The sequence below is a fragment of the Myotis lucifugus genome, unplaced genomic scaffold (assembly GCF_000147115.1).
Source record: "Myotis lucifugus unplaced genomic scaffold, Myoluc2.0 scaffold_254, whole genome shotgun sequence".
NCBI lineage: Eukaryota > Metazoa > Chordata > Mammalia > Chiroptera > Vespertilionidae > Myotis > Myotis lucifugus.
Genome location: NW_005871302.1, coordinates 576481 through 603583, shown reverse-complemented (window position 1 = coordinate 603583; position 27103 = coordinate 576481). Strand labels below are relative to the sequence as shown.

The 27103-nt window shown below is 46.9% G+C and overlaps 2 protein-coding genes across 6 annotated transcripts in view; one reads left to right on the top strand and one right to left on the bottom strand.

Moving 5' to 3' along the window:
- SKAP1 (src kinase associated phosphoprotein 1) overlaps nt 1-7472 on the top strand; it is a 43111-nt gene extending 35639 nt beyond the window's left edge. Inside the window, exons 7-8 of the mRNA XM_023762585.1 lie at nt 4633-4741; nt 7087-7472. Coding sequence (XP_023618353.1) covers nt 4633-4734 — 102 coding nt within the window. The 3' untranslated portion in view covers nt 4735-4741; nt 7087-7472. The remainder of the gene's footprint in view (nt 1-4632; nt 4742-7086) is intronic.
- Nucleotides 7473-8607: 1135 nt separating this feature from the next.
- SNX11 (sorting nexin 11) lies at nt 8608-26860 on the bottom strand. Of its 5 annotated transcripts, none has more exons than XM_014464487.2 (8): nt 26777-26860; nt 23452-23506; nt 22914-23000; nt 22508-22608; nt 20938-21033; nt 20263-20475; nt 19505-19580; nt 8608-8679 (listed from the first exon to the last, which is right to left on the bottom strand). In XM_014464487.2, the coding sequence occupies exons 2-8, from the start codon at nt 23473-23475 to the stop codon at nt 8623-8625; spliced, it is 654 nt and encodes a 217-aa protein (XP_014319973.1). In that variant the 5' UTR covers nt 23476-23506; nt 26777-26860; the 3' UTR covers nt 8608-8622. The 5 variants fall into 5 exon arrangements, with proteins under 5 accessions (XP_014319973.1, XP_014319975.1, XP_014319974.1 ...); XM_014464489.2 differs by lacking the exon at nt 8608-8679 and adding an exon at nt 10643-10960; XM_014464488.2 differs by lacking the exon at nt 8608-8679 and adding an exon at nt 12980-13813.
- Between the last annotated feature and the right edge of the window lie 243 nt (nt 26861-27103).

Here is a 27103-nt window from a genome sequence, read left to right as displayed (position 1 = left end):
GGAAGAGCTTATACAAATAGGAAGCAGCGGGGAGGAGAGAAATTAAAATGTAGCAATCATGGAGTAGGGGTATTTAATCTCTTTTAAGGCTTATGATAGGCGCCTGCTGGTTTCCCCCCTGATATCCCCTGACACCTACTGACAGGGTATTTGCAGCCCCACACAGGGACTCAGGGCCCTGTGACAGGAGGAGCACCGAGGAGGTCCATGATCGTCTTGAAACCATAAACAGCAATAGGAAACCACTGGAGGCAGAGTCAAGCTGTGCGACGTGCCTGTGGTTGGTGGCCATACTGCTTTTTGTTTATAGAATTTGCTGTTCTTTTTATGGCAGGTTTGGTAGGGTTGTTTTTTCCTTGTTGATGGAGATTAGCAGCATAAATCCATTGATGGCAGTGTGCAATCCCCCATAAACACTTCCGATTGTTGCTGTTGGTGAGTGCTGTGTCGATGTCAGGTTCACTCAATGCTCTGCTCACCCAGGCCAGTGGCTTCTCCATCCAGATAATGGACTCCAAGTAGCCAACCCTCCTTTTTAAGACTCAATCATTTGGGGGGTTCAGTGAGGTGAGGCAGAGTTGATGTTGAGGGGAACAGATGTTTAATCAAGCCTAGAGATACTAATGACGAGAACAAACCACACATTGTACTATTTTCAAGTGAAAGTCTTCTTAAAAGACTGTGGCAAGAAGCAAGCCCTGATGTGAAGGATTTTTTAAATAGCTTTTTATATTCTTATCTAAAGCATCTTCAATTAACAATTTTGTATAATTAACATTTTAGCTCTACAATACACAGTGTATATAGAGTTACAGCATGGGGAGCCTTTGTAATTCTGATTCCCTGACATTGTCACTTGTAGGTATGTATCCCCATATTGAGTATTTGAGGTCTTCCGGGAATGTCTCCACATTTTTCTTGTCTTTCCAAACATCTGGGCAAAAAGAAGTCAAACTTTATTTAAAATGTTGATCCCAAGAATTCAGGCCTCTCTGCCATCCCAAAACTAATCCAAGAATCAGCAACTTAATAAAAAATGCAGTAAATTAACACCTCTAGACAAGAGCAGAGTTCATTCAGAGCTGGGGTCTGCCTGGCTGAGCCAGGACTCTCTCCATTTTAATAGTTTAATAAAAATTAGCATAATTAACGAACATCTGTATGATCCAGAGTGGTGCAATTTGGCACTTGGAAACGAGGGCTTAAACATGATTGCTGTGAGTTTAATGTTGTTTTAATTCTTTTTGGCACTGTGCAGTGAAATAAACGTTTGGTGGTGATAGTTCTCGGCCGGATCTCATTTGCATTTTTCTCCCTTTGATTATGAGCAATTGTGGACTCCCCAGCAATTCATCAAAGTAGAAATTATTTTAAAATACCTCGTGGTGTTCAGGCTGGGCTGGAGCAAAGCATGGGGGGGGGGGGGGGGCAGTGAAAGGGAAGGCTAGAAATGTTCCATTCATGCTTTAAACATCTCAGCCCTGCAGCCCTTTTCGGGTATCCAGCCAAGGGATGAAATCTGGAAAAGACAGTCAGATCTCGGGACCTGTAGGTGCTTTGATTAAGCTCCTAGGCTCCCACAGCAGGATACATCTGGTCTCTGAGACTATGCCATCCTCCTTACACTTCTGCCTGCATTTTTGTTTTGAAGGGCAGAGAGTTGATTTCACTCATTTCAGTTCTCACCACTGTGGTGAGGCTGCCACATCTGTGATGGACAGGGTCAGTGTTCCCCTCGAGCAAGAGCACGGTGACTGGGAGCCTCGTCTTGGCAGGTGTCCTGCCGTGCCTCATCTGCTTCCTGTTTGCACCCTCTTCGAGCTGACGGTGCACCTTCCCAAGGCCTGGTCCTACTCCTGGCACTAGGCTAACGGGGGATGTCAGAGTCGGGAGTCGTGAATAGTCCCTGCGGAGAGAAAGTCCTCTCTGAGCCCCGCAGGTGATGAAGATGACAGCATCTGGTAGGTAGAAGGCCGCTCTTCACACATGTTTAAGCAAGCCGGCTGTGATCAAAAGACTGTCAGACATCATGCCCTCCCCACCTGTGAGATAACGGAAGAACTGAAGCTAGAGTTTTTATGAGTTCCAATGAGAGAAGACAACAGAGGATGTGTTTACCCTTTGCAACAAGGCCCTATAGACATGGCCATTGCAGTGACATGCTAACACAAGACAATACTGCGAGAAAACTTACGGCAGAAACTGCCCTAGGTGTTGGGAGGTGGACCGGAACATAACTTGTACCGATAGGAGCTTTAAAATGTTCTAACAGCTCAGGCTAAGGAATTCTGGGTAATTTCCCATAAGGCAGTGCAGACTGTAGGGGAGTTGGCCTTGTGGGGGAAGCGAATAAGGTCTGGTGGGAAGAGGCAGTAGACACATTGATTTATTTCAGACTGATTTTTAAAGATAATTCTCTGTTCCTTTTAGGGTCAGCTCAATGGTCTCACTTCTTATGCCTTTTGAGTCTGTCTTCATGGTACTTAGGGAGCCATTTGGGGAAAATGTCTCCAAAGGCCGTTGCTCTCTTCCTGCCACAACCAGTTCAATCACCAGGAGAATATTTTGCAGTTAGTTGTAACTAAATCTGCTCAACTGAGAGTACAAATCCCCACTGCTCCCTTCATTTCTTCATAACCTCATTGAACAAGTGTTTTTTTGGCCCCATTCTGTGCTGGGTACCACACTGAGTGCTGGGAATACAACAGCAAACAAAACCAACAAGGTCCCAGCTCTCACAAAACTCTCCACCTAGTGACTGGCACTGAGGCAAAAGCAGACCCATACAAGACAGCGGGATGAGCTCATTTCCAGGGAAGCGTAGGGTACAGCCCTGTGGACCACATAGTCGGAGGGCCCCCACGCAGTCAGAGAGTGAGTGGCAAGGAGAGGTTTCTAGAGAATCTAGAAAGACTCAGGAATTGAGATCTGAGAGCTGCTTAGGAGTGAGCCCATGAAAGGGAGGAGGGAAGTAGAGGCTAACCAGCAGAGGAAAGGCTCCAAGATGAGAGAGGCTGTAGCCATGGGAGCAGATGAGACAAGTTCTGTTTGACTAAGGGTCCACTAGACTTAGGGGGTGAGTGAAAGTGCTAGGCAGTGATCGGGAACAGGTCATGCAGGGCCTTGTCCACCTTGTTAAGAAGTTGGCAATAAATAGGCAGTGGGAGCCCACTTAAAGGTTTTGAGCAGGGCAGTGACATTTCAGAAGGATTCTGGCTGCAGAATGAAGACGAGATGGGAGGAGAATGAGAATGGAGATACAGAAACCAATTTGGAGGTTATTTCTATAGTCCTCCTGAGAGACGACTGTGACATGACTCTAGAATATTGTCAACGGGCATGGAGAGAAGTGGGTGGATCCCAGTAACATTTTGGAAAGAGAACTGACAGGACTCAAGGGCTGATTGGAAAAGGAGGGTGAAATTGGAAATGACTCTCGGGTTTCTGGCTTGAGTAACTGAGTTCATAGTGGTGCCATGTACTGAGATAGAGGAAACAGGAGGGATAGAAAGTGTGGGAGTGGGAATGGAAATAGAAGCAGGGTGATGGGTTAAATTTAGGATATATTGAGTGTGAACAGCTTGGCATACGCTTGGGTATTGGAATCCATCATTTAGATCTGTGCTGGAGCTATGGTTGTGAGTCATTTGCACAGATATTAGTAGCTAAACCACAGAGGTATGTAAGATTGCTCGAGGAAAGTGCATCAAGTCAGAAGGCAGGACAGAGCCCTGGAAAACAACCACATTAACCTCAACCCGGGCATGTGCCCTGGCCCGAGGACCTCTTGGTTCCTGGGTTGATGTTCAATCGCTTAGCCTGCCTGTGATTATTAATGTACCTGCCAACCTCCCATCTCTAATGTTTAGAGCACCTACCACGTATCAGTTACTTTGAATTGTTTTTACTTCTGTGGCGTCACTTATATCCCCACCACATAGGGGAAGGGTGATAGTCTCCCTACTCTTACAGAAGAGGAGGTTAAAGCTAGGAGAGCTTAAGGTCATATGGCCACTAAATGACCAAGTGGGGATTAGATCCCTGTCTGTCTGACTCTATAGCCCATTACTCTCTGCTGTAAGCTCCCAGGGAGCAAGCAGTGTTCTGAGTCATCATTATACATCTCATGGGAACTCAAACAGCACTCTGCACATAGAAGATGCTTGGTAAACACTGATTTGAACTATGACCTGACTCCCTGAATATTTTTAGTGTTCTGGCATTTTAGGGTGTGCCCAACTTCCTCTGAGAAACCATTCAACTATGGTTAAGAAAGAAAGAAAGAGAGAGAGAGAGAGAGAGAGAGAGAGAGAGAGAGAGAGGAAGGAAGGAAGGAAGGAAGGAAGGAAGGAAGGAAGGAAGGAAGGAAGGAAGGAAGGAAGGAAGGAAGGAAGGAAGGAAGATAGATGCTCTTTATGTTCAGCAAGGCATCAAATGTGCTAAGTTTACAATGTAGACAGTAAGATGGCAAAATGAAAACAGTTTGCTTTCCTCCTCTAGATGACTTCTTTAAATTTAATAATCCCATCAAGGGTGTTAACCACCCCACAGAACCACCCATGCAGTCACCATAAGAGATTACCTGAAGCATGGCCAAATTCCAACTGCAACCATTCTCTCTTCATTTTTCAGGAGCATAACATGTATGGCTGGTGGGTAGGAGAACTAAACAGCCTCATTGGGATTGTTCCAAAGGAGTACCTCACAACTGCCTTTGAAGTAGAAGAAAGATGAAGCCCAGGTATCCGAGCTATTGCCAATGAATGTGTTGGCCATGCCTTTGTTTCTCTGTGAAGGATGAGAGTTGCCAGTGAAGTAGCTTTTCTTAATTTCCAAAGGTGATGCTAATAATTCACCACTGAAAGATGATGATTCTGGAATTGTTTTTCCTAAATTAGGGGACTGTGTCAGTTATGATTAAGTTCAACTACATGTGACAGAAAACTCAAAATAACTGATTTAATTAACATAGAAATTTATTTTTCTCTTCTGTAAAAACCCAGAGGTAAGTAATACAAGGTAACTAGGTCCCAGGTACCTTGCTTTTTTGTTGTTGTTGTTTGTTTTTGCTCCACTGTGTGTGGCCAACATTCCTAAGGTTACCTTGTGGTCCAAAATGGATGTTCCAGCTCCAACTATCATGCCTGTATCCTACCCAGCAGGAAACATAAAATAAAAGGAAACGGGCACACCTTCTCCTTTTAAGGACACTTCACAGATGTTGCACTTACCACTTCTGCTTACATTCATTTGGCCAGAACTTAGACACACAGACAGGAAGACAAAGCTGCAAAGAAAACTTTATTGTATCTAGCTTAAAAGTGGAAGATGGGTTAATTAATAAAAGAAAAAGGGGCCCTAACCGGTTTGGCTCAGTGGATAGAGCATCGGCCTGCAGACTGAAGGGTCCCAGGTTCGATTCCGGTCCAGGGCATGTACCTTGGTTGCGGGCACATCCCCAGTAGTGGGTGTGCAGGAGGCAGCTGATCGATGTTTCTCTCTCGATGTTTCTAACTCTCTATCCCTCTCCCTTCCTCTCTGTAAAAAATCAATAAAATATAAAAAAAATAAAATATAAAATAAAAAGGGGAGAATGGATATGGGGGACAACTAGGAATCTGTGCACAAGCATGGGTCTGTATACCAGCTCGCAAATCCAGGCATGGCACTACTTCCCCCAAATGCCCATGTATTACAATATGATTGGCCAAGATTAGGAGCCCAGTATGAGGATTCCTAGGGGACATAAATTAACTTTTAGGTAATAAAGAATATGGCTTGCATTTTATGAGCAAGAACCACATCATATTTTAAAATAGTTGGGTAAGTGCTTGCTTTGGGTAAGGTAATGTTGCAATCACTTTGGCATGGAATGGGTTTTGTTTAGAATTAGGATGGTGATAGAGGGCACCCAAAGCTAGCATGATGTCACTAGCTCCATCTTCCGGCCTGAAGTGGGAGCCGATTTTATTGGTGGGGGTGAGGGATGACATGTGTGACAGTAATACAAACTGTCCTTGGAATCTTCCAGACCAGGCGGATTCTTTTAGGAAAATACATAAGGATAGATCATACTTTCAGATGCCCTTGTACAACCGTAAAGCACCAGCGCAGACCTGTCGCACAGGTGTGACTTCATGACTTTCCCAATGAGGGCTCCATTTCCTGGCCAGGAATGCAGAAGGGTTGGAATTTTTCTCTCAAATCTAAGCAGATTCACAGGTTTGACTGATTTATTTAATGACAAAGTTGTTTATCGCCTCATTCTCTTTGACCCAACAATTCCACATCTAGGAGTTTATCCTACAGCTACACTTCCGCACATGCAAAATGTTCATCACACAAGGTTATTTGTTTGTAATAACAAACCATTGGAAATAAACTAAATGTTCAATAGAGAACTAGCCAAATAACTGTAGTACATTCATAGAATCGAATACTATGCAACAGTAAAAAAGAAAAAAGAAATTCTCTGCATTGATATGGAATACATTCTAAAATATGTTGGTAAATAAAAAATAAAAAAGTAGCAAACAAAGGTAGGCCTAACTTACTCCACTCATGTAAAAAGGAAGTTTCCAATTGCTTATAAATGCACTAGAGGCCTAGTGCATGAAATTCATGCACTGGTAGGGTCCCTAGGCCTGGCCGGTGATCAGGGTCGATCTATGGCGCAACTGGTGGGGTGATTGGGGCCCCGCACCCACCTTGGCCTGGCACCGCCCACTTGCCAGCCCACCTACCCCCGCCCCCGCTGGTCAGGGCCTACAGGCTGGGAGCAACTCCTGCATTGAGCGTCTGCGCCCTGGTGGTTAGTGCATGTCATAGTGACCAGTCTTTCCGCCCGTCATTCTGCCATTTGGCCTATTTGCATATTAGGGTTTTATATAGATAGATGAGATGCTCTGGAAGGAAAAGAAAATGCTAACGCTGGTTGCCTCCAAGGACATAGAAGCTGTATGACTGTGAGACAGGGAGACACTTTTTACTCTGCACCCTTTTATACCTTCTATATTTTTTTCTTTTATTATATATCTTCTATATTTTAAATCAGACATGCACATGTATGTGTTTTTCCTCCTGTAGGACATGTATCCTTCTCTCTAGCCTGCCTTTATGAAGAAACTGATCAAGAGCTCCCACTGCCCACCTCTGCTACCCCACCAGCACCACGGACTCCTCTCTTTACTGAAGAGACCCACATCTCTGACACCTGTTAGTAACTGTAAACCCTCAAAGCACAAGTGGGAAGAGGCATATTCAGCAGACCTGTTACTACGCCTGCCTTGTCACAGCTCATTCCATCTCTAAACACGCCCGCACAGCCATGTCCGCCCTTCCCACAGGCTTGTCACAGAGCAGGCGAGAGAGAAGGAAACCTCCTGTCGAAGGTTTTTCCTTTGGAGAAGGGAGTCTCTGCTTGTTTTGTCTGATTTGAAAAGCACAAATAAATTTTTGATTTGGCTCCTGGCCAATAGTGATGGTGCTGAGTTTCTTTTGTAATGACATCAAAATGCTGGTTCTGGGCATTCTCGCCAACTCCATACAAAGTAGGAAGGGATAGCCAGAGAGAAAACACAAGCCCAGAGAGAGAAGGGGACTTGCAGTTGTCTTTCGGGGTAGGAGCATCTCTGGAACCTAGGCCTGCCTGCTTGGCCTTTCAGACGTCCTTTGGGTACCTCCTTGGTTATTTTTCTTATGTGCTGAATCTCTTTGAAATGAGACAGGGCTAGAAGAAAGTCCTTGACATCAGCACATTGGAGAGTTCCCTTTCCCCCTCAGTTAACTACCCAACGGAGTCCTGTACGGTAGCAAGTCCTAGATAGGGGCCAAGCAAGAACTTTGAAGAGGGCTTGTGTATACCCAGCCCTGTTCCTTTTCCTGTTGCCTGTACCTAGCACTCAGGTTATCTGTACCTTGAAGAGGCAGCAAAACAAAGTTACTAAGAACATAAACTCTGGAACCAGGCAGCCTGGGAATAAACCCCAGTTCCCCATTTACTATCAGAGCAAGTTACTTGACCTTTTATGCTTCAGTTTCCTCACCTTAGAAGAGGTATACTCCCTCTCACCAGGTCATTAGGACGATTAAAAGAAAAACACATGCTAATGTACTTAAAACAATGATGGGCACATAGTAACTCCTCAGTAAGGGTTAGCTGTTATTATTGCCTGACTATCTACACAAGAAATTTTGGAAAATGGGCAACTGAGCAACCAAAGAAATTTTCTTTCATGTAAATTACAGCATAGGGAATATAGTCAATAACATCATAATAACTATATATGGGGCAGGTGGATACTTAAAATATGGGGCGGGGGACCACTCTGTAAAGCACATGATTGTCTAACCACTATGCTGTACATCTGAAGCTAATACAGAATAAGATTGAATGTCAATTGTAATTGAAAAAGTAAAAAGGGAAAAAAAGAAAATTTATCTCTGAAACTGCCTATCCAGAGCAGTCCTGGATGGGTAGTAGCCTTCCTCACCTCTATGACAACCATATCATAGCCCTGCAGAAAGACATCCATCTCACACCATCCAGAGAGAGAAACCGGGGAGCAAACAGGAACATTGTCAGTGGATTCCATGTTTCTCAAAAGATCCTATGCCAGCTCTTCATTTCCAGATGTTCTGACCCAGGAGTAAAAAACAATGAAGTTTTTTGTGTATGTGCTGTAAAAAGAGGTAAGAAAAGGGGAGGATTTAGGTCTGGGAGAAAAAATAGAAAAGAGTTAAAAGGCAATACTGAACTGTCCATAAGGTCCCCTTCATTTTACACAGGGTGCTAACGGACAAGGAACCACTAGGTGGCAGCATATGAGCAGATGAACCAAAGAGAACCAATGGCCTCCAGCTTTAGGAACCTTTGCACCCATCCCAACCTACAGGTAAGGACAATGGGCATTGTTCTAACATGTTTAACAGAGCGAGCAAACAGGAACCCCTCTATGACCTTGATTGTTCCCTCCCTGGATTGTTCCCTCCCTGGAGAACCCCTAAGGACCCAAGTCGGGAAGGCTGGGAGGCTGGGAGGCTGAGGAGAGAATACCATGTGGCACTGCTCTGATTGAGCAGGTATCTGGGGCAGGGGCAGGAGGAGGAGGAAAAAGGGGCCAAGTCAAGGTAACTTCACTCTCTGCACAGTTCAAGGCTCTCTCAATAGCATAGTCATTGGCTTCCGGCATTTAAAACAAAATCCCCTTACTGCACTAGTCCCTTCTATATCTGTAGACCAGAGGAAACAACCATTGGCCAAACTGCAAAGGTAGGCACCACACTTGGACCGCTGACCCTTCTAGCTGTAAGCCTCAAGTGGAAAAAGAAATCAGATCAGCCCTGGACGATGTTAACAAATAGACTGATTGGAAACCTGGTCCGTAGACATCTGGCTATCTCTGCCATTGTTACATACAGGAGAAGATGGCGCAAGTTCGATGTGTTGATGAAACTATCTACGGGGCTGAAGGGCATTATCTGTTAGGGTAAAGTTCTAAAGGACACCTTTGGGAAACAACGGATTCCTACGGTCTTCCTGGAGATCATCCTCGCCTCGAAAAACTGCCCCCCACTCAGTATATCAGCCAATAGCCTCAGAAAGCAACTGGCTAATCAGGTTACCACTTCTCTGACTCCACTAACCAAATCCCCACCTTACTGCCTGTGACTAACTGGATAACTGGGGGTGTTAGACCACTTAACTAACCACATTAAATGTAGAACAGGTTCCTTTTTTTTTTTTTAAGAATGGGTTCTTCATAGCCACTAATTGATCTGGCATGTGAACTAGGAGAGGGTTAGAGGTGGGAGACTTTTTTTCCTTCCTTGATTTTATGTAAAGGAGGGAAAATAAGAAAGCTCTGATCCTAAATTTAAGAAGCAAATGTGTTATCTGCCTTTTACAGATAAATAATTTACACAGAACTTACTGACATCCACTGGACAATCTGACCTGGGGCTGGTGTAGTTTGGCCTGGATTGTCCAAACTAATATCTGAGAATACTAAATACTCTGAAAGCCATCTTTCAGCTACATTTCATTAAAACTACATTTTTCTAGTGTTTTTTTCTGTCATCCATATAGCAAAATAGCACAGACACTGTTTTGCAGTTACCTCAATATTACATTTCCCCACACAATGGCCTGTTCTATCTCTTAGAAGTCTGAATTTAATTCAAAACCAACTATATCTTTCCCTCTGGTGAATAAAAATGGGAAAGAGAATTCCTATTAAGTTTCATTTCCTAAACCCAGACAGTTTGATTCCATTTAAAGTGAAAGCAATGCCAAAAGGTAGGGCTGATTAGATGTCCTCCCTCCTGTTCCAGATAGATATTTTTTCTAAACCTAATATGTAAGGAATCGCCTCGATTTCACATTCTCATTAACTTTATTTTTTGCACTTTAGCTTGCTCAGTTGAGCTGCCTTATTTGTAACCAGTTAGTCTTGCCAAGTGGCAAAACTGAGCATCTGCAAGGTGGTGACTTCGACAAAAATCACACAAAATCTGCTGTAGGAGAGGAAATGAAAGGAGAGACTATTTATTTTTTTTAAATATATTTTTATTGATTTCAGAGAGGAAGGGAGAGGAAGTGAGAGATAGAAACATCAATGATGAGAGAGAATCATTGACTGGCTGCCTCCTGCATGTTAGACCGAGCCCGCAATCCAGGCATGTGCCCTTGACCGGAATTGAACCTGGGAACCTTCGGTCCACAGGCCGACGCTCTGTCCACTGAGCCAAACTGGCTAGGGCTGAAAAGACTCTTTAAATTCTCAGTCTGCTGCTTTGCTTGTTGAATCACTCGTAGTCTATTGCAGTTACACACCTCCAGCGACACATTTCCAAAGCCCACATTCCATGCCAGTCACTTGCGACACAGTAAAGCCGTGATGTCGATGCAAAGAGCAAGATGTGGGGTGGAGGGGACGCACTCATGCCTTTAAAAAGCAGCCTGAAAAAATGGAGTTGAAGCAAAGCAAGCATGAAAAAGAGAAGAAACCAAAGTATGTTATTTTCTGTTCTTCCTTGCATCTTAAGAACAAACACTCAGATGTCAGGGACAGAGGTGCTTTAATCTTTGGCCAAAAAGCTCTCCCGCAGGTCTCCCCAATGGAGTGGTGCTGATTTGCCAGTTCCCAGAGCACCAGCAAAACCGGCGGGGCTGACTTTAGAAAAAGCAGCCACTACACAGAGGATTATCCCTGCCGCACAGCTCAGTGACTCCAACTAATTTTCTAGTTTGTGGATTACCATCGTCCCTTGCTCCTCCCCTCCCTTCCCCTCCTGTCCAGTCATTTCATTTCCCATTTGAATTTACAGAAATTGGGTAGAGAGTTTGAAACTAAAAAGAGATTTTTCTTCTTCGAGGGATTTGAATGATTCTCCCTATTTCCCTATCACAAACTAACTGTGCAGAAAACATGGTGGGTTTTTTCTTTTTTCATTAGTATAAATCAATGACCATTCTTTTGCAACCCTTTGGAATTCAATTAATACATTTTTAAGATGTAGCCCATTTTGTGCAAAAATTATATATATATATCTCCAAAAAAAAACTATTGTATTAGAGGAAAGTGAGGTACAATTAGTAGGATGACCATATAATCTATTTTCCAGACAGACACTTTGCGGTGGTTCTCAACCTTCTGGCCCTTTAAATACAGTTCCTCATGTTGTGACCCAACCATAAAATGATTTTCGTTGCTACTTCATAACTGTAATGTTGCTACTGTTATGAATCGTCATGTAAATATCTGATATGCAGGATGGTCTTAGGCGACCCCTGTGAAAGGGTCATTCGACCGCCAAAGGGGTCGAGACCCACAGGTTGAGAACTGCTGCTTTAGAGACTGAAAGGGAGTTATTCATAATGACTCCAAGACACAGTTGTAAACCAGGATGAGGGATCACCCTAAAAATAAGGCAAAATGAGTTGCCCAGTCACCAGGGGAGTGGGTGGTAGATAGATTACCTAGCTCTCCTGGTACGATGTCCCTTCTAATGAAGTCCTCTCCTCTGCAGGCCTGGTATCTAGGCAAACCCTGCCAACTAGGCTTTCTTTGCCTGACGCCAGGCAGTTCTGAGAGGCCTGGTGTCTCTAGCTGCTTTGGGGCTGGCTGGCTGTCAGCAGCTGTGTGTGTTCAATTCCCTCCTGGGGCCCCATCACACCCCACCACCTCTCCACCTGGCAGAGTGCCACTGAGGGGAGCATTTTTGTGGCACTGAGCAATAATGTGCCACTTCCTGGCCTCCTGTGATGAGAGTAAGTGCCGAGAGGCTTCTAGTGCTGGTCCTCCACAAGGGCATCTGGCCCCACTGCTGACACTCTTAACCGGATGGTGAGCAGCTGGCCACCTTTTATCCCCCACATCTGATCCTGGAGCAGAAAGCACACTTCAAACACTTCCCTTTCCCCCACCATCAGACACATGTCCAGCACTGTGCTGCCTTGAGTCACCAAGGGGCACACGCACACCATTGCATCTACTGGAAGCTCCTACAGTAAGCACCCTCGCTGGGCCTGTCCTAACATATCCCCACCTCAGGAAAAGCATTACATTATGTTCCCTTTTTTCCCCCATTGACTCCCTCCAGCCTGCCCCCCCCCCCACCCAGGCCTTCAGCACCCTATTGTCTGTGTCCATGGGTTATGCATATATCATACAAGGTCTTTGGGGTGATTACCGCCCACCCGCCCATCCTTCCCTCTGAGATTTGACAGTCTGTTCCATACCTGGCAGTCATTTCTTTTTTAAAAAAATATATTTTATTGATTTTTTTTAGAGAGAGAGAGGAAGGGAGAGGAATAGAGATAGAAACATCGATGAGAAGAAACATCATCCATCGGCTGCCTCCGGCATGCCCCTGACAGGGGATCAAGCCCACAACCTTGGCATGTGCCCCAACCAGATTCAAACCAGTGGCCTCTTGGTGTGAGCTACACCGGCCCGGGCTTGGCGATCATTTTTTAAAACATTTCCAAGGCAATGCAATGGAAGTTTTGGGGGGCAGAGAGGGCAAAACTTGGAGCTTATTGCTTCACTCTGTTAGTACAGGGTTCGACCTGGCACAATTAACATTTTGAGCCAGATAATTTTATGTTGTTGGGGGCATTGTGGCATCCCTGGTCTCCAGACACTAGATACAAGTAGTACTCCCCTCCCCCCTCCACTCCACCTCCAGTTCTGACAAACAAAAATGTCCCCTGGAAACCAAATCACCCCTGGTTGAGAACCATTGTCTGGGGGCATTTGGGTGTGCTTAGGACCAAGCACAGAGAAACTGCCCTGCCTTTCAGAAGTTTGTGCTTGGATAGGCAGCAGCTTACGGCTAGACTGGGAAGACAGTGCTCATGCCATGAATTCCTCAGGGTTTAAGAACCACCAGCGAGCTTCTATGCTCCACAGACACCTCTGAGATTTGCTGGCCTGCACCACTGCTGATTTGCACTACAAAAATGACGTTTTCAAATGAATAAGCCCATACATGCTGGTTTAGAGCTGCATTACACCGACTCTCTCAGCAGCTCTGTGTACGTCCGTTTCCCTTTCCAGGGGCAGAAATCCCTGAAACTCTTGGTCAGGACCAAGTGAGATGCTGTGTACTGTCCTTCAGAGCAATGAACACAGGTTCATAGGAACAAGCGCGAAGGCGGCTGCAGCTCCAGGCGGCGGCTCCGCTTCCCCCGCCTCGCAGAGTGGGCGGGTGCAGTCCCCGGGCGGAAGCGAGGAGAGGCAGGACAGATTGGCATCTCCCGGTTGTGATTTTCCTGGTTCTTCATGTTAGTTTAGGGGAAAGTTTTCTCCTACAAAATGACTCCCGTGAGCTGTCAGGAACCAAAAGCACAACCACAACACAACCAAAACCCACTGCCTTCTCAGGAGGCTGAGATAAGATGAGGGTCCAGTGCCTTTGTTGTCTGCGCCCGCACAGGCCAGACAGGAGGGCCATCGCTGGCCCCGCTGCCAGCCAGAGCCCTGTCGAAGCTGCCTCCCGCGGGCCCTGAATCTGAGGCACCTGGAAGGGTTATTAGCAGGATTGGAACTCATCCCTCTGCTGGGACTAGATCATAATTACAGTAATTTTCTAACAGAGCTCAGCAGTAGGACTGTTTAATCAGCATCTGACTCCCTTGTGCTCCCAGCCCTCATCACTCAAGGAGAGGAGTGGGATGGCTCTTAAAGAGACAGTGCTCGCCTTTCAGCATTTGGAACAGATGTGCCCTAATTGGTAGAATATATCTAAGTCTCATATGGGCAGGTTGCACTGTCTCCAACAAACCGCCTCGGGCTCTCACTATCCTGGGCCTTCTGCAAGGGACTCGGGTGGGGATGTCGGGAGGCCTGGCTTCCCACACCAACATGGCCACCAGGGAGGGGACATACACAGGGCTAGAGCACTCGCGGAAGGACCTAAACTAACTGCCCCTGCCCTAGCCGGTTTGGCTCAGTGGATAAGAGTGTTGGCCCACGGACTGCAGGGTCCTGGGTTCGAGTCCAGTCAAGAGCAATGTACCTCGGTTGCAGGCTCGATCCCCAGCCTGGTCAGGGCTCATGTGGGAGGCAACCAATTGATGTCTCTCTCACATCGATGTTTCTCTCTCTGTGTGTCTCTCTCCCTCCCTTCCACTCTCTCTAAAAATCAATGGGAAGATATCCTCGGGTGAGGATTAACAAAAAATTTATTTTAAAAAAAACTGCCCCTTCCAGATGGTATGAAGAAAAAAGTGACTGGCTGGAAGGACGGGAGGGAGGGACTCGACAGCCACAGATAGTAACTGTGGCTGGTGGCTCTCCATAACCTAGATTACAGAAGCACCTCATGTTCCTGCCCTTCCAGGGGGGAAATCCTTAAAGACTTTCAGGTGACCCCGTAATTCTCACTCTGGCTTTACCATCTCTCCCTGCTTACTCTTCAGGCCTCCCTTTCCCTGCTATGCAAGCACCTTGTTTTTTTCCTCCTCTGCTTGTGGAAGTGGACCAGGTTTCCCCTTAATGAAAAGGAAGCAAAATTATTCACTCTGTTCATTGAGTCAGGAGCACTGTCTCCTAAAAAGTGTGGCTCTTGTTATTCTTCTGAGTATAAATTGTCCATATTTATTGTATCTTGAGAGTTGAGGTTCCAGCACTCCAGTTCCAAAGCCAGCCATGACTAAGGTGGAACTGATTTTACCCAAGTTATTTCTCTAAGACAGCGGTTCTCAACCTGTGGGTCGCGACCCCTTTGGGGGTCGAACGACCCTTCCACAGGGGTCGCCTAAGACTATCAGAAAACACATATATAATTACATATTGTTTTTGTGATTAGTCACTATGCTTTAATTATGTTCAATTTGTAACAATGAAAATACATCCTGCATATCAGATATTTACATGACGATTCATAACAGTAGCAACATTACAGTTATGAAGTAGCAACGAAAATAATTTTCTGGTTGGGGGTCACCACAACATGAGGAACTGTATTAAAGGGTCGCGGCATTAGGAAGGTTGAGAACCGCTGCTCTAAGATGTTAGGACTGGCTCCTGCTGCCCGGCTGGAAGCCAGATGCATGCGTGCGGACTTGGGCTTTGCCGCAGTTCCTGAAACAGCTCCTTAGAAGAGCTGAGGCAGGTAGCAGGTGAGAGATAAGAGGTGGGTGGGGGGCTTCCATTATCGGTTAAGGAAACCCTCGGGAAGGAAGGTACAGTGGTTAGAACAGGAACAGGGACACTCGTCTACAGTTCAAAGGGTTACCTTGAGCTGGGCAACGTGCCCTCTACAGAGCCGGTCCCTGCTGGCAGAGGGCCACCCGGGAGGGGTGGCTTAGGATCACTGCCCCAGCTCGACTGAGGAAGTCACTATCTTGCACAACAGTGATTATCTGCTTGGCTTTAGCCGAGTCTCAGCTGGCTGCTCACACATAAACCCACAGATGCCACTCCAGCCGACTGAATGCTCCCGCGGCCTCCGAGAGGCAGGCCGGGAGCTGGTCTTTCCATTTCTACCTCCAACCCCACCTTGCTTCCTCCGGGCCCACTGTCCTCACCGGTAGGTGTTAAGAATATTCAGCAAGAGCTAAGGCATATAAACAAATTCACAAACTTAATGTCAAACAGTCACGATCACCTCCCAGGCAAAGCTACCAGAGAGGGTACGAGTTGCCTAGGACTCGGTGTGGATCGAAGGCCTTAGCAGTCAGAAAACAGAACCGTGGAGGAGCTCTGATTTCTAAGAGCAACTGAAAAGAGAAGGGTGGTTTTTTTCTCTTAGTAGTGGTGGTTTAAGATTAAAAAAAAAAAATCTGGGGGGAAACACCTTGTCTTATAGAGCTTGGAAAAGACCTCTCACATGAATATATTCTACCATCATCTAAAACATATTTATTTTTTCTAAAAGGGAAAGCTTTTTTCAAAAAAATATATTTTATTGATTTTAGAGAGGAAGGGAGATGGAGAGATAGAAACATCAATGATGAGAATCCTTGATTGGCTGCCTCCTGCACACCCCCTACTGTGGATCGAGCCCACAACCCAGGCATGTGCCCTTGGCCGGAATCGAACCTGGGACCCTTCAGTCCACAGGCCGATGCTCATGCTCAGCTCATCTCAAAAGTTTCCTCAGCTAGAAAATGAGTACAATACTTGCTCTGCCCTCCTCATTGGGCACCAAGGTCAAAAATGATGTATGTGAAACTTACGATTTTCATACAAGAAAACCCCCCTCCCCCTCCACCCTCCTGCACACATTTCCTTCCACCAAACAAAACCAAACCCATGAGTTTGGGATCGCTCATCCTGAGTAACGGATGACTGGGCTTGGGCCATGGAAGTAGCTGTTGGAAGAATGGTGACTACATCAGGCACAGAACCTCCCTCAATCCTGAATTCTAACAAAAAAATACTTTCTTTCTACAAAACAGCTCAGTAGGCCACAGAGGTCACCTGCCATGGGAACTAGCCCTGAGTACACACAGGGACAGAACACACCACGATAAAGGCAAATAGCATTGCCTGGATGAAGGAGGAAATCCATTTTTGCTGTTTTTCTGCTAACTGCAGGCCTGTATTATTAGAAAAATGTTTCCGTTCTTAGCACATCTCCTTCCATGGCCTACACTCAACTCTGCACCAGACAGTGAGGGGATGGTGCGTGGCCTTAGATTAACTGAGATGCTGTTATATACACTGCTGTTAATGGATCATTAAAAAAGCCAGGAGTCAGAAAAATTGCATTCGTGTCTTTGAATGGCTCCTGCTGTCCCAGCAGCCTACCCTGCTGGCAGAACTAGCTGCTGAGCACCAACTCCAGACGAAAAGGAGCGAACAGAAGAAGGCCAACCCAGCTTGCTGTTTTTTGGCTGAGTAGGGAATTGACACAGACCACCTCCGGCTCCTGTCTGGAAGTTTTGAGATCAGAGAGCTTCAGGCACAGCTGGGTTCACAGCTGCACCATTTGGAGCATTGGACTCATTAATATTCATGAGTCATCCCCACCAATCGGCAGAACGGATGCCATTAGCTTAGCATCTGTCGGGTTTTTGTGAGGGTTGTGTATGGAGTTTTTTTTTCCCTTTTTAAATGAACTTCTTTTGACATTTTGGATTTGCCTCTGTAGGTTTTCTCTACTCGCCTTGCTCTGCTGCATCATATAAAGGAGAGACTCAGGGGAGGCGGGCAGGAAAGAGAGATGAGTCCCAGCCAGGGCTTTGCATCTGCCTGTTGACAAACTTTATTTCTCTTTCAGCACCTGGCACCTCAGACAGGCTTCGAGGATGGAAGCAGCATCAGGTAAATTATCCCTAACAAGGTTCATGCCCATACCTGTGAGAAGAGCTGGATCCCGGCTCTCTGGAAGACGATCCTCCCTCCAGTAGTGAACTGGAGCTGCACTCACAATGCAGGAGCTGCAGTGCACAGCTCTGAACCATTATTTCCACGCTGATAAATTCGTGATTTATGAAAGTAACTAGTGCCAGCCTTCATTCCCTCCTTCTCTGCCACAGCTTGTTAGACACAAATTGCAACAACAGTCTTAAATAGTTGAATTTTATTTCAGGCCAAAGCCCCTCAACTCTGAACTAAATGCCATGACAGTCCCACAGCACAGGCTGGTAAGAGAGCGCAGAGGGATGGCCAGGAGGGAGGAGTGGGCGAGAAGAACCACACACAAACCCAAGTGCAGAGCAATGCCGAGCGCCAGCGGCACGCATCCCCTACCAGCTCCGGCTCTCAGCGGAGGGGAATTATGGCAGCAGGAGGGCAGAATGCCTCATTGTCTGACGGAAGGCGCGTTGTTCCTCATCTCCGTCCCTAGAGCCCTCTCTCCAGAAAGAAACAAAGCCTTGCGCCCCATTGGACTGAACATATGGCCGCCCTGCAACACAGCAGAGGGACACTGTAGTGGCTGAAGCCCTGGGAGGCAGGGAGCTGTTACTAAGGGGGAAAAAGGGGTTTCAAAAAAAGAAAGGAGCTCATTCTATCCTGCAGAAAAGATGCTCACGTCTCTGCTTTATAACCAGAAGAGAGTGGCAGCCCAGGCAGCCTTTTCCAAAACAAAGCTCCCTGAGCTGTTTGCCCTTCCTCGGCTGCGAACAGCCACTTCTCTTTTGTGGTGGCCGTGACCTATTTTGTGGGTCTCAGGCCCCTCACAGCCAGGCTGAGGTCTTGGAATATACAGGAAACCCTAGCGACAGGGGTCACAGCACCATTCCATTCAGTGGTATTAGTGGAGGACAAGCAAGGAGGTGGGAGAATAAATACTCACCACCCTGTCCATGCAAGGAGGTAGGCAAGAGGCCAGCCTCCCAGAATCAAAGTGCTGCAGCAAAACAGAGCCAGTGGGAATACAACTACACAAGCATTTCTGCCGGGACAATATTCAGTATGGCAGCTGAAAATCGGCCACTTACAGATCCCCCAAACTAGTAACCTGAGGCAGTGCTCATGGGCCCATTAACAAACATCTCAAGAAACTCAGCTCCCAGATGACTGGACTTGGGCCATGGAAGGGACTGTAAACTCGAGTCCCCAAGGGTCCCAAGAGAGTAAACATGGGACTCTATTCAAAATCAACAGCCCCTGGATCTTATGCTGAATTTATAAACATCTGCATACTGTTTACTCCTATGGAGGAAGTTGAAGGAGTTGTCGTGACCAACCTCTATGCAACCAACCTGAGCAGCGGCAACTGTCAAACACTAAGCAGCCCAACCTCCCCAACTGCCCTAGGTCCGTCCAATCCCACCCAAGTGCCTGCATCCCCTTGCCTGCATCTTCTCTGTCCACTTCAGAGCAGAACCCAGAGCTCAGACCAGAACTCACTTTTCTAAAACTGTTTCTAACTGACTAGGATCCAAAGGTAGAGCGTGGTCCCCTCCCAAAGACCTCCTCACGGGCTGAGGAGCACAGGGTCCTTCATCGGGTCTTGCAAAATCACAGCATGATGGTGAGGTAGGGGGAAGGGGAGGGGGGCTTTCCCAGGAAGGAGCCTCAGAGTCAACAACAGGAGCCCACACCTCAAAATGGTCCTTTTCTTCCTCAGGAGGCGTTGAGGGAGAACTACTCCTGCCCGATCTTGGAAAAAAGCAGCAACTGGAAGAGCGGGAAAGGGAAAAGAAGGGACAGATAAACAAAATGAATGGATAAACACAAGTGAAGACAAACAAAAGGATGGATTATTAGTCAGCCACAAAAAGGAATTAAGTACTGATCCACACTACAAAATGGATGCACCTTGAAAATATACTAAATAAAAGGATCCGTTTGTATGAAATGTCCAGAATAGGTAAATCCAGAGTCACAGAAAGTAGATGAGTAATTGTCAGGAACTAGGGGTTGGGGAAAATGGGGAGTCATGCTAATGGGTACAAGGTTTCTATTGGGGTGATGAAAATGTTCTAAAATTAACTATGATGATTAATAGTTGCACAACTTTGTGAAGGAACAAAAACGACTGAATTGTACACTAAAATGGTGACATTTATGGAATGTGAATTATTTCTCAATAAAGTTATTTTAAGGGCAGGGGGGAGATAAAGGACATAAGAAAGCCTTCTCTTCTTTCTCCCCAGGTTTCTAGAAGAGAGCCTGCTACCCAGGGACGGGTAACACCATCCCTTGGCTTGAGTAAGAGAAGCGCACAGGAGCAGGAGAAGGCCTCTTCTGAAAGACCACCAAGGCTGTGAATTTACTTTCTCTATCAAATGGACACCTCACTGACCCAGGTGACAGTAATCCTAGCTCCTCATGTCTCAAAACAGAGAGCTTTAGTTACCTCTTAGGCTGGTCTCCTTTAGCCAAGTGAGAAGAGCCCTGCCTCTCCTCCTGGGCCCAGCCGCAGTTTGACATAGCGTAGCGAAGGATGGCGTCAGACACGGTCGTGCGGCTTTGGCCCCGGACACAGGCTTCTATCTCAGGCACCGAAAGCTGGCTTTGCAGGAAGAGGTGTAACTGGCTGTCTGACAGGAGGACCACACTCTGCAGGACCCTGGGGCAAACACAGGTAGGACAGCACGCGGCATCACCCTGAAGCTCTGTTCTCCCCAACCCCATCTTCTTTTTTTTTTTTTTTTAAATGTCTTTTTAGTGATTTCAGAGAGGAAGGGAGAGGGAAAGGGAGAAAGAGATAGAGACAACAATGATGACAGAGAATCATTGGTCAGCTGCCTCCTGCACGCCCCACCCTGGGGATCAAGCCTGCAACCTGGGCATGTGCCCTGACTGGGAATCGAGCCATGACATCCTGGTTTATAAGTCGACGCTCAACCACTGAGTCACGCCGGCCAGGCCCCAACTCCATCTTCTGAAGACTCTGGCTTGAGTGAGCATGAAGAGTACAAGAAAAGGGTCCACCCCCAAATGTATGCTCAATGCGCCACCCTGCCTGTCACCTTCCCCCGTCCCTGCCCCTACCTCAGAAGGCAAGGGCTAGCCTGCCATGTTCACTCACTTTTCGAGGAAGTGCTGCAGACCTTGTCGTCGCTTCTCAATGAACTCATCTGAGCTGCCAAAGAAGGTTGACTTCCCAGGAAGTTCCGGTACAGGCCTGTGGAGTCACATAATTTAACACTCAAGATAAGTGCAACATGCAAGACAGTCATATCAGCCCTGATCAAGGACATCCCCTGAAAAGAGGCACAAATCACTACAAATAGCTTTTAATAAGGTGGCAAGGATGGGAAGCTAACAATGACTCACTCCATGCCATGTTTCAAGCCCTACGCTAAATGTTTTACAAACCTTATTTCACTAATCCTTCCAACTCCGTGAGGAAGATATTAGTGTTCTCATTTTACTAGCAAGGAAAAGAATCGGAGCAGTTGAGAAAATTTCCCAGTGCCACACAGTTAATAAGCAGTGGAGCTGGTATTTGAACCAAATCTACAGCTTCAAAACTCCACGCTACTGCCCAGCCTGTGTTGCTCAACCAGCACATGCCTGGGTCGCAGGCTCAATCCCCAGTAGGGGGCGTGCAGGAAGCAGCCAATCTATGCTTCACTCTCCCATCAATGTTTCTCTTTCCCTCCCCTTTCCTCTTCCCAAAAATCAATACAAAAATATTTTAAAATATTTAAAACAGCCCTCACCGGTTTGGCTCAATGGATAGAGCGTCGGCCCGTGGACTAAAGGTTCCCAGTTTCCATTCCAGTCAAGGGCACATACCTTGGTTGCAGGCTCAATCCCTAGCTCAGATCCCCAGCCCCGGTCAGATGCGTGCAAGGAAGGAGGCAACCAACCCATGGGTTTCTATCACATTGATGTTTCTCTCTCTCTGTCTCTCTGCTTCCCTTCCACTCTCTCTAAAAAAAAAATCAATAGAAAAACATCCTCGGGTGAGGATTAACAACAACAAAAACCAGCAAGGCTAGAGATGCCCAACTTTTCAGGGGAATTTCCAACTGGCTTATGAAGGCCTGACCCGTGACAATGGCCTCATCAGTCCCACATGGTAATTAACTGGCTAGGACCTAGGTCATCAACAGGCCATCCGTCACCAGACCATTCTGTGGTGGAATCAGTTTTTAGATTTATTTGGGAGGTATAGGGGAGGAGTGAACAATACTCTTTCTTAAGGCTCTCAGTCTGTTGAAAAGGTCTTTGCACATACACACACACACACACACACACACACACACACACACACGTATCACAATTTTTACAAGTCAAATGGACAGGATCACCACCTGTCAAGTAAGTCCAGGTGCTAAAAAGTTTCTGATAACCAGTGATAGGCACATTTAAAATGCTAGCAGAACATGTGTTTAGCCCTAGACTGATACATACAAAAAAAGAAAGATATTTTTTACATTCCTATGGCACTCTTAGGTCAAAAAACCTAGAAATAAGAACTCTGTTCTTTACTTTTTTTCACTAATTGGAAAACATAATTTAAGAACAGATTTCTCAGTTTCCTTAGGGCCTGGCATGTTGCCACGTTTTCCTCACTGTAAACTCGAATCCCCAAGTAAGCACCTAAAAAGCCAGTCTCAGACCCAAGAAGGAAGCAAGAGCAGACTCACACTAAACCAGCGTTTCTCTGGAGCTGCTTCCGCAGCCACACGAACTCACGGTAGCGGCGACGCACACAGGATGTCTTGGCAGTGAAGGCCTTGCTGTTGGTCTACGGGAGAAAGTACATGAAGAGGACTTAGTGGGAAAAGACCAATATCACACGAACTCCCCGTCGTCGCTCTCACTGAGGACCTAAGCCACTAGGCCCCAGTCCTGATCAGGGGCTCCAACTAGAGCAAGAGGCCACAGGCAGCCTGCCGTCAACTCTCAGGCATACCCCAGCTCTTCTTCCTCTCCTCCCTCCTTTTCTTCCGTCTCGGGCCTGGCAAACATGTCCACAAACAGGTGCTGTCTCAGCACCATCCCGCAGCCCTGGCGAATGTTGATCCCAATACAGAAGTCTGATGCACTTACATGGAGGAAGATCTTATAGTCTACGTAGGAGTTCCAGGAGCCCTCATTCTGCACACGGGGGTCCTGAACACGCACAGTGATCACCTCCTGGAGGCAAGAAATGCTCCTTCAGCTTCGGCTCAACCATACAGCACGGCAGCTTTGACAACTCAGGTTGCCAGATTTTTTCCAAACAGACAGCACCAACCTTCATTCATTTGTCCATTTACTCATTGAATTCAAGAAATATTTATGGACCCATTATGTGTCAGGCACTTTTCTAAGACACTGAGGGTAGAACATGAACAAGAGACAAAAATTCTTGCCCTCCTGTAGCTTACATTCTAGTGCAGTTTAAGAAATGGAAAAGTCAGTCAAAATGGAACCTCATTTCCCAGAAATGCCTTTAGTACTGCTTTCCCTCTCCCGGTTTTATTTTGAGCTCATGGAACCACTTAGGTATTACTGTCAGAAAGATACCACGAAGCAGTGACCTGCCCCCTTTTCCCAAATCCCCTCCAACGTTTGCCCACCTGTTCTGTGGGGACCACATGCTTACCTCCTGCTCTTGGTTCTCCAACATCCTACATCAAAAGCCCATTGCAAGAAAACATCTGAGGAGATGCAAATGACAAGGGAACAGTCATGGTTAGTGTGCTTCTATTCTTATCACTCTTTACCAGGGAAAAAACCTGAAAAACTTTAATGGACCCTCCTGGGGAAAACCAGGCACCTTTTCTCATTCTAACCTAAAACTTAAGAGGAAGCAAAAAAAACTCACCACATTAGCTCTATGACCGTGACAAGCCCTGGGGGATTTGCCTCCCTTTTGAACCCAGGGCCAAACCCTTACGTAGGCCACCTCTAGCCAAAGCGTGTTTGGGTCTGTGCAGTGTCCGCCTCAAGCAACAAGATTCCATCGTAAACCCTTTCTGCCTGAAGACTGCAGGCAAAAAGCAGTGTCTTGTGGGGGCACACAGCACAGCTGTGTGAGTGAGCCTAACATCGCCCCCTCCTGGCTGCTCAGAGACAGCCAAACCCCACCAAACAGCAGTGCTCCTCGTCTCTCTTTGTTGTGCTAAACCACAGTCACCTCCCCAGAGATAAGTCAGCGCTGGAGAGCAAGGGAGCACCAGAATGGGTTGCCCAGTGCTGATCTTCCCTTATCTAATCTGTTCTCCAGAACCCAAGCCAATGGTTCTAATTATCTCCTTGCTGGACATGTACCTCTCAGCCCAGACACCCCACAGCTGCACAGGGCGGCTCAGGATGTTTTCACTCCTTTGTAAAGATTCATTAAAGCCTAAGCTGCCGATTTCCCCCACGGTGGCCGTTTGCATGTGCAGCGACACCGCCCACTCCGACAAGGGGACCATGATGGTGGCAGCACAGGGTAACTCAAGTCCAAAGGGGCCCATGATGTCACCTTCTGTTAAAATACAGCACTAATCTTATTACTCCTAGAACCACTCCCAACAGCACCCACCCTGGCCGCCACCTGCGCCCCCTTCTCCTCTCTTAAGAGCGGAACAATAAGGTTTAATTTCCCTTTTCAATTTACCTTGAAATGAAAACTGACTTCAGCCAATACGTACTGCCAACAAATGATCCCGGCTGGCTCCGGGGAAAACAAGCCTATCTCTAAGATCCCCCTCTCCTCCCCCCATTCCCATTCGCACCCACTCGTTTTTTACATTCCCACAATTAATTTTAAACACGTTCCCTTATTAGTTCTGCCTTACCATTAGGAGAGTGTGTAATGAGTTTCCTTCTATCTTATGTTTTGCTAACACAAGGCAAATGTTTCAGGAGAAGGGAAACTCATTTACACCATAAAATTTGCAGAGCAAAACAGCTTTTCCAATTCTTCTCAGTATACCAGGTCTCTCCACACACAGACACTGCACTCAGAGACAAAACTGCATGGTATGTGACAAAGTTGGGCTACACCATCAAGCCACCCAAAGCTTTTATGATGGCAATACCATCTTAAACAGTATTCTTGCTGACAATCTGCTTTTTCATCGGATGCAGGCACCATTGCAAAGGGGTCCTGAACGGAAAGGTAGGTGCTGCCAATGCCAGAACAACTGATGTGCAAAATCTCTATGTAAGTAGTCAAATGCCCGTGACCAAAAAAGGCCAACTCACTGTGAACAATTAATCTCCTCCGATTTAAAAATATTTCTTTCTCTTTTCTTTTCAGGCATTTGGTAAACTGCCAACATAGGAGCAGGTTAAAAGATTCTGAAGTGTCTTTTCACGAAAGTAACAACAGGAAAGACAATGCCAAGGAAATCATAGCCACCCACAAGCTCGGTGGAGCTCAAACGTCTCCTGTGCCTTGAAAGGTTTGCCAAATGAAGGACTATAATTGAGTAACTAAACGGTCAGCACTCTCGGACTCGAGAAGAGTTGCCTAAGGAAGAGTTTGCACCACCTCCATGTGCAAGTTCCTCTCCTTTCCTTTGGGGCTAATACCAGTTAGAAACAAATAGCTGTAAACTGGCTTTTAAACAAATCCTAGGACCCCAAAGAGGCTGTGTACTTGAATCTAAAATGAGAAGGGCATTAAGAAAGTTTCCAATGTAACTTTCCTTAAAAACACACTGGAACAAATACAAAAACCCAGACGTCAAGTAGTAACTTCTATTCTCCATTAGCTTCCTCCTCATAACGCCACTCCTCAGAAGGAGATGGAAGTTCAGTTCTTTGGAGCGGAAAAGGGAAGTGAACTTTAGCTCTATAATCTGGGAGATGGATCCCTGCCACCCAAATAAGAATAGAGTCCGAAATTATCTCAGCTCCTTATACAACTCAGTGCTAACTCCATTTCTTGGGTCCATTCAATCCCATCTGAAGTTTCCTCCACTTTCTCCACCTGAACCAGCACCAAGAACTCCAGCAAGAACCCAGCTTTTTGCTGTTTACAAAAGTAGATTCTTTGTAAAGCTTTCCAATGTCATAACAATTCAAGGCTTTAGTTCCACCATTTTCCCGCCCATTTAAACGACTCCAAGAGACAGGTTAAAAAAACACACCAACCCGGTGGTAAAAGTATACTGAGCCACGGAGACTTCCATCCCTTCTAACTCATTCTGGAGCCAGCTAAACTCAAAAAGCTCTTCTTCCTCAACACCCACCCGCAGGGGGTGGAAGACGCCTCCCGCGTCGGACCAACCTCCGTGTGTTCTCACCAACCAGCCGTGCTCCATTCTTTTGTCCCTCTGTCATTTGCCGATCCTTCCACTTAGGAGGTAAGTCACAGAGACGACCGCAAGCTAAAACACTTGCCAATACCCATAGGCCTAACCGTTTGGGTAAATGTCCCCAAACCTGTTTATTCCGGCCACACACACACACACACACACACACACACGCATACACACACCCCTTCATTCTTAACACCTAGGAGCAAAGGGCCACACAGTCGTCCTCCTTTGCCTGTTGAGCTTGGAGAGTGGGGAGGAAAGATGCTTTAAACTTCTGTACAAATGAGCAGAAGGCCCTGGCGGGCTAGCTCCGTTGGTCACCTGATATGCCAAGGTTTCGGGTTCCATCCCAGGGTCAGGGCACATACAAGAAGCAACCAGTGAATGTGTACATAAGTAGAACAAAGTGATGTCTCTCTCTCTCTCTCTCTCTCTCTCAAATCAATAATAACAATAACAATAATAATAATAAATGGAAAAGCTGGGTTTCCTCCCCTGGATCCCGAGCAAGTACAGCCTTTACGCAGAAGGTGAGACAGCCCTAGGAAGTCCAGCGAGGTCCCCATCCCCAGCGCCACTACTGCCGCTTAAGCCCGCAGCCCGCACCGGAGCAGGACCTGCCTCCCCGCACGCCCACCGCCCCCACGCGGCCGGCCGCCCTCGCCCCCTCACCTGAGAGCAGCACCCACTCGCCACAGCGCCAGCGCCCCACCATATAGCCGGTCCCCGCTTCTCCTTCCGGGTGAGTGCCGGCACCCCAGTGCACGACGGGAGGCAGCGCCCGGCACGCCAATCCCCGGTGCCCAGGACGCCCCGCCCCCGCAGGCCCGGGCTCTTAGGGGCGATCCCGCTTCCCCCGGAGGCGCGCTGGGTCCCACCCAGGCCCTGGCGGCAGTCGGGGACCCCGAACCATTCATCCGGGTGCTGCCGGGTGGACGCCGGTGAGGGGCGACCCAGGGGCTCTGAAGTGCCATCCAGGGCCGTGCCCCGCCCATCGTA